The sequence below is a fragment of the Rhincodon typus genome, chromosome 1 (assembly GCF_021869965.1).
Source record: "Rhincodon typus isolate 14 chromosome 1, sRhiTyp1.1, whole genome shotgun sequence".
NCBI classification, from domain to species: domain Eukaryota; kingdom Metazoa; phylum Chordata; class Chondrichthyes; order Orectolobiformes; family Rhincodontidae; genus Rhincodon; species Rhincodon typus.
The window spans coordinates 123,508,465-123,521,353 of record NC_063332.1 but is presented as its reverse complement, the minus strand read 5'-3'; the positions used below and the strand labels follow the sequence as shown (position 1 = coordinate 123,521,353).

The following is a 12,889-nucleotide window of genomic DNA, read 5'->3' as shown; positions in this document are numbered from 1 at the left end:
GTCGCTGCCAGACAAGGACCTCAGAAGTCCGCTTAGTGGTAGGGAAAATGGGAGGGAATGTAAAGTGGAAGACCATCCTTTTCCAGGGTCAGTGATTGACTCTGCTGCTCTGAACTTCTATGCTACTGGCTTCTTCTAAGGAACAATGGGTGACCTATATGGAATCTTTCAGCCTTTGTGCAAGGTTGCCCCAGTTTGTTTCATTCCCCAGCAGAATTCAGCAACATAGCTGAGTTCCACCATCTGCAGGGTGCCATCAAATGTATGCACATATCACTGAGAGGGTCATAATCCACGCTTTCAAATTCATTGATGGGAAAGGGTTCCATTCCATTAATGTTCAGATGTTCTGTGATCACTGTTTCCACTTCCTGGAGGTGTGTGCCCACCACCCTCGCAGCCATGATATTACATACATTATGGAGCACTCTTGTGTACTTGACGTGTTTCAGGGTCCAGGGGGCCATATCTGGGGATTACTGGGCATAAGGCCTATCGTCTGTGAATGTGGCTGATGACATAATTGCACAGCTAACTGACGGATGCTGAGCATAGGTTTAATACCTCAAAAAGGTCCATGAAGAAGTAGCATATCAGGCTGCTAAACAGAGTGCAGCATCACCCTGCACAATTGGAACAAGCATCAATGCAATGACCTGGATCCTGAGGAACTGGTTAATGGGAGCAGCCTTTCAAGGAGGAGGATGAAGACAATGGGAGGAGGAAGCTGCTGACGGCCATGACATAGCTCAGCTGTGACAAACACTACAAGCCGGGCAGAACTTAATTGAAATGTCATTCCAGTAAAAGAGAACTAGATCCAGCAGACATGCGTTGATTGGAAAATATTCGTTAGTCATGATGCTGAAATTTAGTTTGCATTTGCTCTGGATAACCAGAGACTTTTTTCTCAGGGTGGAAATGACTATTATGAGGCGACGTAATGTTTAAGATGATTGGAAGAAGGTATAAGAGAGATGTCTGAGGTAGAGTGGTGGATGCGTGGAATGCACTGCCAGCGGTGGTGGTAGAGTTGGATACATTAGGGACATTTAAGCGACTCTTGGATAGGCACATGGACAATGGGTATGCAGGGTAGTTTGATCTTAGAGTAGTATAATAGGTTGGCACAACATCGTGGGCCAAAGGGCCTGTACTGTACTGTGCTGTACTGTTCTATATTTTATTGATGGAGTGATTTGAAGCCTTTATTGGTTTTGTTTGTGTTCCCTTTTACTTCCTGTGAATAAAAACCCATGTTTGGATTTGTCCTATTGCTTCCATCTATGTGATGTTCCCTTGCTGGAAAATTACAAGCTGTAAGTCTCCAGTGGGCACTGGGGACAGGTTAGCACTGTCTTAGAGGGTTTTCAGACAGAATGTATCTACGGACAGGTAAATGTGTGGTTTGGTGGTTAAACTGTAACAAAGGTGAGGGATTGGGGTTGTATATGTGATGGAGTGTCAGCCACGTCAACAATGTGCCATGGGTAGCAGGGCTGCTGTGTGATGGCTTTGCTGATGAAGGGCAATGCTGGATTACCAGCACTAGTCCAAGTGCACAGCAGCTTTTAGCAAAAATGGTGCAGATGCAAAGGGTGATGGTCTTTTGGTGGATATCTGCTGGGTTTTGAGAGTTGTTCTGGGAATGGAGCATGATGAAAATGGGGTGGAATCAGATGTGATGGATCCTGTATGGGAGTAGTAGCTAGTTTAATATTACTTTGGTACGATAATGTGGCAACTTTCTCAATTGTCTTAATATTCTGTCCAATATTCTAATCTGCCACCTGTCTTTGCACAATTGCATGCTTTTTCTTTTAGTTTGATATGCCTTCCTCCTGCCTAATTAATTGATCTTCCCACTTCCTATCTTGCCTCTGTTGGAGCAGAAGATTCTGCATATTGTTTTTGATCCTCGCAAGCCCAATTCCCTGGATATGCTTCTCCAGGTTCCTGTCCGCAACTAATGTGTTTGTAAATTTGATATTGTATTTTACCACGAGGTAAACCTGTGCCTGCATATTTGTGCCATCATTGAGATCTCCTATTTCAACTTTATTTTTCCCTGACTTGACCTCAGCTCATCCTCAGTCCTGCCCTATTCCAGTCGTGTCCCCTGAAGTCCCACAACCCTCTGAGATATCTATACTCATCTAATTCTGGCCTCTTGAACACTTTGATTTTAATCTCTTCATCATTCAGTAGCTTAGGCTGTAAGCTCTGAAGTTTCCTCCATGGGCCTTTCTTGCTTTCCTTTTTAAGAAACACCTTAAATCTTAACTCCCTAACCAAACTTTTTTGGTGATCTGATCTAATACCATCTTATGTGACTCTTTATATCTTATCCACAACACCCCTCAAAAATATCATCATATTCATGTTAAAGGTGCTTTATAACTAAATTGTTGACAGACATGGCATTGGTCTTTCTGAATCATCTGGGATCACATATTAAATGCAAAACTATCTATACCTGTCAGAGTGCAACAAGATGCTTTTCTTCTCTAATTGTAAAACACATGAGAAAAATTTACAGGAAATTTCACAGGTTTTTTTTCTCAAACTGAGTTCTTGCATATTAACAGCAACAGAGCACCACACACTAATTAATCATAACTACAGTATTTGCTTTCTTTTTTTTCTTTCCTCATTTTTCATGCTTCTAAAATTGAATTCCCACCCTTCACAGCATGAAGGTTCACAGAAATTATATCAAATGTGCTTCTGAAGTACACTTCTGTATTCATTCCTTATAAATCATCAGCTGCACTCTGATGCCTCTTTCTCAAATTTTCTTATTCTCATTACTTCCCTCCCTGTGTCAGCATAAAATGTTTTTTATGCCCAGGCATCATCTATCTTTATACCATTAGTTGCCCATTCTGTTGTGTCAACTACTTGACCCCTACTTCTCATTTTCCAGTCTGTTTTATTATGCAAGTGGCTTTTAGTGGTTAATGGGTTTACAGAGCAACCCTTCTTCCTGATTCTTCATGTTTTGCTGTGAGATGAGATAACAAGGACCTTCAGTAGAAAGGCAGAAAATGGAGGATTTCAGCTGGATAATGATGGAATAAGAACAAAACCAAAGTTGCTGGAAAAGCTCAGCAGGTCTGGCAGCACCTGTGAACAAAAAAATCAGAGTTAATGTTTCGGGTCCGGTGACCCTTCCTCAGATCGAAGGGTCACCAGACCCAAAACGTTAACTCTGATTTTTTTTCTTCACAGATGCTGCTAGACCTGCTGAGCTTTTCCAGCAACTTTGTTTTTGTTCCTGATTTACAGCATCTGCAGTTCTTTCAGTTTTTAATGATGGAATAGGGATTGTTCAATGTTTATCGTCATCTGGAAGGAAAAGCCTTTGAGATGGAGACATGAGGAAAAAGAGCATTATGAAGGAATGTGGAGGAAGAGGAGCAGTTGAACTTCCATAGGGGAAGTGACAGAATACTAAATTCTGAGAGAGGCAAAGGCAATGAATACTTTGGTGGGTTGGAGTTAGTGCAAACAGTAGCAGGTTTGACCATATATGACAAAATAGCCAGCTCTTTTTTAGGAGCGACTGACAATTTTTGACATATACAAATTAAATGCATTGTTAGAGAAGATAGTAATCTGTGATAGAAGTTACTGAATGTCACTAGATGAGTTGTAGATATTTTCACTTCCAACTAAATTTGAAAATAAGGTGCATCACAAGATAAACAACAAATGTTAATCTATCCATAATGTATAAATATGCTTTTCCGTATATAATGAAATAAATTGTTTCCTGTTTGCTTGTTGGAAAAATCCTCCTCAGTGTTTGGTCCAAATTTTGGAACGATACCTTGGACCATGTGGTATGGGAGATGAAATCTAACCTACCACATGGGGATGGGCTTGAATCTCTTCACAGAGGATCTACTACCCTGTCCACATTATGTCTTCAAAGGAACTGCAACCCAGTCATGCATTAACCAACCTAAATGATACAATCCATAAAAAGAACAATGAATTTATTCAATAAATGTCATAAATCTGTCTTTCTTTCATGTCATCATGATAGTGCAGCATTGTCTCTTTCTAGTCCTACCACTATCCAACATATCTTTAACTGTTTTACCCAGTTACTAATATGGCTCATTAATACCTTATCCATATTCAGTCCAGAATAAAAAGATCCATCAAACAGGTTTCTTATGAGAAAAAGAACAGAATTATTGATTTATTGCAATAAGACTCCTTCAACAAAGGTGCAAAACCGATTAACATAGGGTTTAAAATATAAGAGTATAAATAATTACTGTTGCAATAAACCTAGTGTGTGGACAAACACAAGTTATGGAAACAATAAGGAACTTTCCTCAGCAGTTTTTACATATTGGAAAATAAAACACTTTTTTAAAAAAAGTTGTTACTCCTTGGAGAATAAAAGGACATGATGTGACATGTTCTAAATTGTACAAAAGTATCAGACTGAAAACATGGAGATGGGTCGGTAGATACATGCAGTTCCCCACCTGAGATGTCTTGGATGCAGTTTGTTGAGCAGTCTGTTTCAAGTAGAATAGCTGTTTTCACTTATTAGCTCTCGTACATGATACTCAAGGATTTCTCAGAAAGTGGCAAAGCCTGAGTTGGGTTGAGCCTCATTTTCTTGCAGGCTATAACCCAACAATTTCAAATAACTACACTCCTGATTGCCCTAAACCCAGACATGTGATCTGTCCAAGTCATGAGCTGAAGTCATGTGATTTCCAGTAAATTTGAGTAGTTAACTTATGTGACTTCTAGAAATGTCTTAGAGAAAAAGGGTACCTTCAGATATTTGTTTCTTTAAAAAAGAGGCCAGATATCTCCTCAAAGCCTCAAATAAACTAACTTTTACAATCCTTCAGATACGTGCCCTCAAAAATAGGGAGAGCCTTCGTAACAATATTTAATCCTTTAAAAAAAATGTTTCATGTAAGACATGTTCTTGAACACTTCATGTTATTCCTTGGTAAGATAATGTCACAGGTTGGATTCAGAGCCAGGGAAGATGAAGAGGCTACGGCAAAAAAGTTGACAGAAAATGCCAGGTAGCAATTAGAGAAGTGCAAGATGAAGAGGCTGGAGTAAAGAGGCAAGAAATTTACAAAGTGACAGAACACAAGAAGGACCAGAGCTGCAAGAGACCAAATGTTTTTAAGGAAGCTTTCATCTATAACCCTCATAATTACACTTCAGACTATGGGGGTGATTATTGGTGGGCGATTAAAATATTATGGTGCAAAGAAGGTCACTCCTCCGCCTCTGACACTCAGCCTATTCTGACACACAGAAAACAGCCCCAGCCTATTCAGCCTCTCCTTATAGCCAACCCTCAAATCATGGCAACATTCTTGTAAATCTTTTCCGAACTCTTTCAATTTTCACAACATCTTTCTTCAGCAGGGAGACCAGATCTGAATGCAGTGTTCTGATAGTGGCCTAACCAATGCCCTGTACAGCCATAACATGACATCCCAACTCCTTTTCTCAATGCACTGACCAATAAAGGCAAGCATACCAAGCACCACCTTCGCTAACCTGTCTACCTCTGACTCTACTTTCAAGGAACTATGAATCTGCACCCCAAGGTTTCTTTGTTCAGCAACACTCCCCAGGACCTTACCAGTAAATATATAAGTCCTGCCCTGAATTGCCGTACCAAAATGCAGCACCTCACATTTATCCAAATTAAACTCCATCTGCCACTCCTTGTCCTAATGGCCCATCTGATCAATATCCCATTGTACTCTGAGCCTTCTTCACTGTTCATTACACCACCAACCACATCTCCTACATTCACATCCAAATCATTTCTGTAAATGATGAAAAACAATGGAGCCAGCACCGATCCTGCACCACACCACTGGTCGCCGGCCTTCAGCCCAAAAATAAACCCTCCACCATTACCCTCTGTCTCCTACCTTCGCACCAATTATATATCCAAATTGCTAGCTCTTTATGTATTCCATATGATCTAATGTTGCTAACCAGTCTATCATGTAGAACCTTGTTGAAAGCCTTACTGAAGTCCTAGTAGACAACATCCATCGCTCTGCTTTCATCTTTTCTTCATCAAGAAACTCACTCAAGTTAGTGAGATGTAACTTCCCGTGCACAAAGCAATATTGATGATCCCTAATGCCTTTGAAATACATTTAAATCCTGTCCCTCAGAATCCCCTCCAACAACTTACCCACCACTGAGGTCAGGCTCCCCTGTCTATCATTCCCTGGCTTTTCCTTACCACCTTTTCAAAATAATGTCACCACATTAGCCAACCTCCACTCTTCTGGCACCTTTCCCATGGCTGTTGATGATACAAATATCTCAGCGAGGGGCCCAGCAATTGTTTCCTTCACTCCCCACAAAGTTCTATAATCTGTAATATGGATGCTTTTCAAGATATCACTATTTATCTTGTCTCCATATCCTTCTCCACAGTGAACACTGATGTGAAATACTCAACCTTTTTATGGTTCCACACATTGGCAGCCTTGCTGACCTTTGAGGGATCCTATTCTCTCACTATTTACTCTTTTGTCCTTAATGTATTTGTAGAATCTCTTCTGGATTCTCCTTAACCCTACTTGCCAAAGTTACCTCATGTCCTCTTTTTGCCCTCCTGATTTCCGTCTTGAGTAAATTTGTGCTGTTCTGATACTGTTCTAGGGATTCACTTACTCAGTCCCAGCTGTCTATACCTGACATATGCTTGCTTCCTTTTTCTTGACCAGAGCCTCAATTTCTTTAGTCATCCAGCATTCCCTACACCTACCAGCCTTGTCCTTCACACTAACAGGAACATACTGTCTCTGGCTTCTTGTCTCATTTTTGAAAGCTTCCCACTTTCCAGCTGTCCCCTTTACCTGTGAATGTCTGCTCCCAGTGCAGTTTTGAAAATACTTCAGGAGAAACATCAGAAGATATACCAGCTAAAATAGATCACCAAGAAATCTGTCTATTTTGGGACAAGAAAGAAGAACTTCAAATGTGAACTATCGTGCAATATTTACTGTTTCAACAAACACTGAAAATACAGTCAGTGATACTGAAATGTGGGGAATGATTAATTTTACACTGGTAAAACTTTGAGAGTATTAACAAACATCGAAGAAATTGTTATAGATGAAAACTTTTGGTCCTGAGGATATTAAGCCACAGAAGTAGAGAATGTTTAATACAAATAATTTGGTGAAAATTATAAATCTTTAAAACAAAATTTAAACCAAATAAAGTAAAACAAAGCAAATTGAAATAAGGTTATTGTGAAAAGTCATGTTTTTTGTCAAATAATAATATTTTTGAACATAATTTTTGTCCAAATTATTTTTTGTGTTTGTTACAGGCAGGATTAAAGTTCTTCATTACCTTCTTAAACATTATAATTATAATTAAGTGAATTGTTGAAAGAAATCTGTTGGGTATAAGAAAATCCTGATGAGTTGAATCGTTGGGGAATCCACCCACAAATTTGTAGTTGATCTCATGTCCTCCTTGGTTGAATAGCTCATTGACAGGCTCGTACATGAAGGTTTCTGTCTGACGTACGACTCATGAAATCTTACCCCGTGTCTAATCCAACACCTTTAGGACAGGAGGGAAGAATGATTGTGGGGTCAAAGATGTGACTGTGTGAGGTCCTGGAAGCACTAATCAGGAACAAATGTATTAACCTTCATGTGCTTTCTCTTTCTCTTAGGTTTTTTTGGCTAATTCCTTAGCACCTTTTTTAAATAATGTCACCACATTAGCCAACCTCCACTCTTCTGGCACCTTACCCATGGCTGTTGGTGGTACAATTTTGGCTAATTGCAGCTTTATTCACTTAGCTAAATTTATATTGTTTTTGTTTTTAAGCTGCGTTTTGGGGAGACATTGCCTTAGATGAAGAAGACTTACAACTGTTTCAGATTGACCGAACAATTGATTTATCAAGACACATGTTAGACAGAATTGGACACACAACAGGTAAATCTATTTTGTATGTGTGTTGCCAGTATATTTTTCAAAAGAAACTTTAAATGAAAAAAGTGACTAAATTTCTGTTTTCTGAGTTCAAACTGTTAAAAGTGCACCTCACTGAAAGCCAGCTCATATCAGGAGAGATTATAGTAATGTTATTTTATGTAATTTATATCTCTTCACCATATAGAAATTACTAAAAAAAAAAAAAAAGTTTTTACAAATGCTCTTTTAAAATAATGTGCCTGGAAATTACTTAATTTTATGTTTAGTTCTTATGTGTGCAGTAAAGAACAGAAGAATGCATGTGTTACTGCCTTAGCTATTTATCAGGAAGCCCTCACATTCAATATCTGTATTCTGCTGAGTTGGCTGATCTCAGCTGAGGTAGAAATAGAGACATAAGTGATGTCAGCACCTCTGGCTGCAGTGACCTGGTGATCTACTGGTGGAAGGCTTGTATAGACATAAGTGGAGGACAAGACTGGGTCAGGCTGACAGATCTCCAAAAGTCAAATTGTTTGCTGATATTTGGGGTAGTGGAGAAGTGGGGATGGCAGGCAATTTTAACCACGAAAAGCAGGTGAGATTTATCTTGTTTTTTAAAAAAAAAAGCCAAATGCCAACTCAGTTGCAACTTGACCATGTTTGTACCGAAGACAGACATGCCACAGACCTGGCAACCGAAGTGCTCACAGGAAACAGTCTTACTGATATCACACAAACATACTTGGAGCCTCACCTTGGGCTTAAATAAAATGCCAAGGTTACTCACTGTCTGGCAGTAACCGGGATGGAGTTAGTTGCTAAGGAATTGAGTTTGTGGTAATAACCAACAAAGTAGATTCTCTCTTCTCTCTTACCAATATTAAGTTAATAATCCAGGGGCCGTAATCCAGCATAATGCTCTGTGGACACTGGTTCAAATTGCACCACAGCAACTGGTGGAATTCAAATTCAATTCATAAAAAGCTAGTCTCAATAATGATGACCTTGAAATTGCCTTTGATTGTTATAAAATCCCATCTGATTTGCTAATGTCTTTTAGGGAAAGAAATTTGTAATCTTTACCTGATCTGATGTGTCTGTGACTATGGAACAACATGATAGTGGTTGTCTCAACTGGTTTCTAAAACTGCTTTACAAGCCACTAAGTTCAAGAACAGTAAGAGATGGGCAAGAAATGTTAGCTTTTTCAGCAACGCCCACATTCCATGAAAGAATAAAACACATGTTAAAGGAAATTTCTGCCTCTCCAATACTGGCTGTTGGTGGAAGAAAGCCTGATAAGTTAGAGACACTGGAAAAGTGTACATGTGGAAACTGCTGCTATGTTTTCAGACGATACTGCAGAGGAACAGCATGAAGATGAGAATTATGCAGGGCCCAAGCCAAAATTATCGGGCTCCTCCTGAATTATAGGAACAGGAAAAGAAGCAATTATAGTTGATTCTCTGGATGTGACTGGGTAGATAAGAATGAAGTCTGGTGAGTACAAGCTGACAATGTTGGATTGATGTTGAAGTCGTTGATGTTGCAGCAAAGTCAAGAATGATTGGGGGAGGGAGTTTGTCTTTGTCATGGTCAGATCGGATATAATTAAGACTTGTAATTGTAATTTGATAAGAGTTCTTTCAGTACTACGGTAAGGAGTAAGCCTGATTAAAGGGATTCAAACTTAAGATCGATTTTACTGTATGCATGGTACCACACCCACCAACTGGAGAGCTGGCAAGAATCCTATGGTAACAGTGTGGAGCTGGAGGAACACAGCAGGCCAGGCAGCTTCAGAGGAGCAGGAAAGCTGACATTTTGGTTCGGGACCCTTTTTCAGAAACGTCAGCTTTCCTGCTCCTCTGCTGCTTGTCCTGCTGTGTTCCTCCAGCTCCACACTGTTATCTCAGACTCCAGCATCAGCAGTTCTTACTATCTCCGAGTGGGTTATAATCATCCTATGGTGCCTACTTGCAGGTAGATTTAGGTAACCACCCCATCCAGCCAGTCAGAAACCAGTGCCTATTCATTACTTGGAAGTGCTGTTAGGGAGACGATGGTTGCTGTTTGTATTGTACCTACTGTGCCCTAGGCCACAGGTGCATGCTGATGGGTGAAGGTGGCTCAGCTTCAAAGACAAATGAAGCCACCCCCCCCCCCCCCCCCAAAATCTCAATGTTGGGTCACTCATTCAGGCAGTGAATGCCTTTTGAAGGAAGTGCCAGGATTATTGGACTTTCAGGTTTCGTGGCAAAACTTCTCCCTCTTCCCTGTCTATTAAATCCTTGATGTCAATAAATGAGGACGTTGGACTAGTAACAGTGTTATTTTGTGTTAAACTGAATCTAATCAGGAAATCATGTATTTTGGAGAGGGAGGGAAGGAAATTAACAAAACACGTGGAAGGAAATAAAAGGATCTATTGGCTGAACAAACATCACTAAAGGTGAATGCAAACTTTGAATTTCACTCACATTATTGCTTGGGTTCTAACACTGCTCCTGTATAGTGTATAATCTAGTGAGCTATGCTTTGTTAGAAAGTTAGTAATTTTTCATCTTTTATGTGCAGCAATCTTGAGAGGAAATGAACTGATTGACTTTGAGATGGGTTCAGTATTAGGTAGAGGATCCACTCTGTCACGTCACCACTCATGGAGTGCTACACATATATGAATTTACTCCATTCAACTTTTCCATGCAGGATAAGCCCCAATTCCAAGACAAAGTTTTAGCAATACACTGCAATCAGCGTGTCTGATTCATGGCATTTCTAATTTTATGCCGATTTCAGTATACAAGTCCTGTTGGGTTCTTGACGAACTAAGGGTATGTGTCCTGTTCAAAATTCACTCTGGCACTGACATCGTCAGAGCTTCATTTTGTTCCTGGTTTTGGGATTTGCCTTTGAAAACGGGCTGCAATCTTTGTCTCCATAACAACAGCAAAGCACTTTAATGAACTCATTATATGTGTAGCTCTTTTACAGATCATTGAGAGTTATGACAGTGAATTACATAAATGCAAGTCTTCACTTTCTAAACGATGAACATATTTATACAAGTAGCTGCTTTTTTTTCAGGTGACAGTAACTATAAACAGATCATGCGTGTACCTTCATCAGAATGTATATTTTTCCTGGATTCTTGTACAGCTGTCTGACAGTGACCTATTGAATTGCCTGCAATTTATTTATATCTTTCCGTACTTGGGTGTGTGTGCAATCTTGTTTGTGGTTTCTTAAAAAAGGTAAAATAATACTCTTTCATATTGAAAGATTTAATACATTTTACTTAATAGAGTAGTTTTGAAATATGTCTGGCATCTTATGTGTACAAACATGGCAATGGCTTTGTGCAAAATAATGATGCACAAGATGAATTGGGAACAATAATTATCTGGTTTGTTTTAGGTGATATTGGCTAAGGGAGGAATATTGGCTAGGAGTTAAAATAGAACCTTGAGATATTAACATCCATTTGACACGCAGAAACCATCTCTTTTTAATATCTAAACCAAAGGATAGTGCATATATTGTACTGGAGATGTAACCTAATGTAAGCTTGAATTCATGTTCTGTTGAACCAGAAGCAAGAGTATTATCAGCTGTGTTGCACTAACGTAATGACCATTTTACTTCATGATTAATCCTTTAATTATTATGTTTTAAAAACTATTTAAGTTGCTGCTCTTGAGTCAGTTGCATGTGTTTGTATATGATTATTTTCTGCTTGTATATTTAAAGGTGGGTCCGGAGAGCATAAAGTTTCCAAAAGGAAAGGAACAATTTATCAACTTATAGATCGGATCCTAAGATTGGGGTTAGGTAGGAAACCTTCAAATAACTTATTTTTGTTATCCACAATAAATGTTGCTAATAAAATGTTTCCACTTTTTAAATATTAATTATTTGTCAAACTTGAAATAGTACAAAACCTATTTTGTATATTCCCATTTTAAAACGGAACGATATAAAGACAATTTCAAAAGATATGTAGAATCATGAGTCATTTATTTACTTGAAATATACTTTGAATAGAAATCGTCTGATATCTCAGCAGGCAAATTCAATATTGAGCTGTATAAATCAGGAAGTTACAACATACACATGCAGAAGTAGCTGGAAAAGCTCAGCAGGTCTGGCAGCATCTGTCAAGAAAAAAATCTTCTGAAAATATTCTGAGGAAGGGTCATCGGACCCGAAATGTTAACTCTGATTTTTATTTTCACAGATGCTGCCAGACTTGCTGAGCTTTTCTGGCAACTTTTGTTTTTGTTCCTGACTTGGAACATCTGCAGTTCCTTCAGTTTTTATTAAGTTACAACATTCCACCTTTAATGTAATGTGCTTCATCATTCACTGACTGATGACCCCTGCTAAAAGTGCGTCTGTGTATGTGTTCACAACTGTTTGTGGACAGCTGAGTCCGAAGGTCCATGTCCCAGCGCAGTCCTTGATGGTCAAGAAAGGTATGTTCATAATATCACTGAACAGATTAATCATCTACCTTTATATCCTTCCAACACATGGCAGTGGCAGGCTGTCTGTGAGGATTCTGGTGAGCCATGTGATGGAGCAAATGTTAGAGCCTCTACCATCACCAGCTGGAGCTTCAGACTACAACACGCATGTTAAATTGAATGTTGCCACTCAAACTCAAGTGATCCATAGCACTCCACCACTGTGGGGTAGGTAAAAAAAGGACTTGGGACTGAATTTCAGAGTGGGAGAAAGATTGTTTTGATGGTGGACTAAACTGGCTGAGATTGGGACTTCTGCCACTATGTAGTGGGCACTCACCTACCATCCCACCAGCATCCACATCCAGAAGATCATCAGACGCCATTTCCGCCACCTCCAGCAAGATGCCAACACCAGACACGTATATTCCCCTCCCCTCCCTTGTCCGCCTTCC

The 12,889-nt window shown here is 39.5% G+C and overlaps 1 protein-coding gene across 4 annotated transcripts in view; it reads left to right on the top strand.

The window, feature by feature from the left end:
* Positions 1-12,889, top strand: part of LOC109913338 (bone morphogenetic protein 1) — a 320,653-nt gene that overhangs the window by 116,000 nt on the left and 191,764 nt on the right. For all 4 annotated transcript variants that reach the window (XM_048603079.1, XM_048603072.1, XM_048603065.1 and 1 more), the window contains 2 exons: positions 7,876-7,986; positions 11,719-11,799. In XM_048603079.1, coding sequence (XP_048459036.1) covers positions 7,959-7,986; positions 11,719-11,799 — 109 coding nt within the window. In that variant the 5' untranslated portion in view covers positions 7,876-7,958. The remainder of the gene's footprint in view (positions 1-7,875; positions 7,987-11,718; positions 11,800-12,889) is intronic.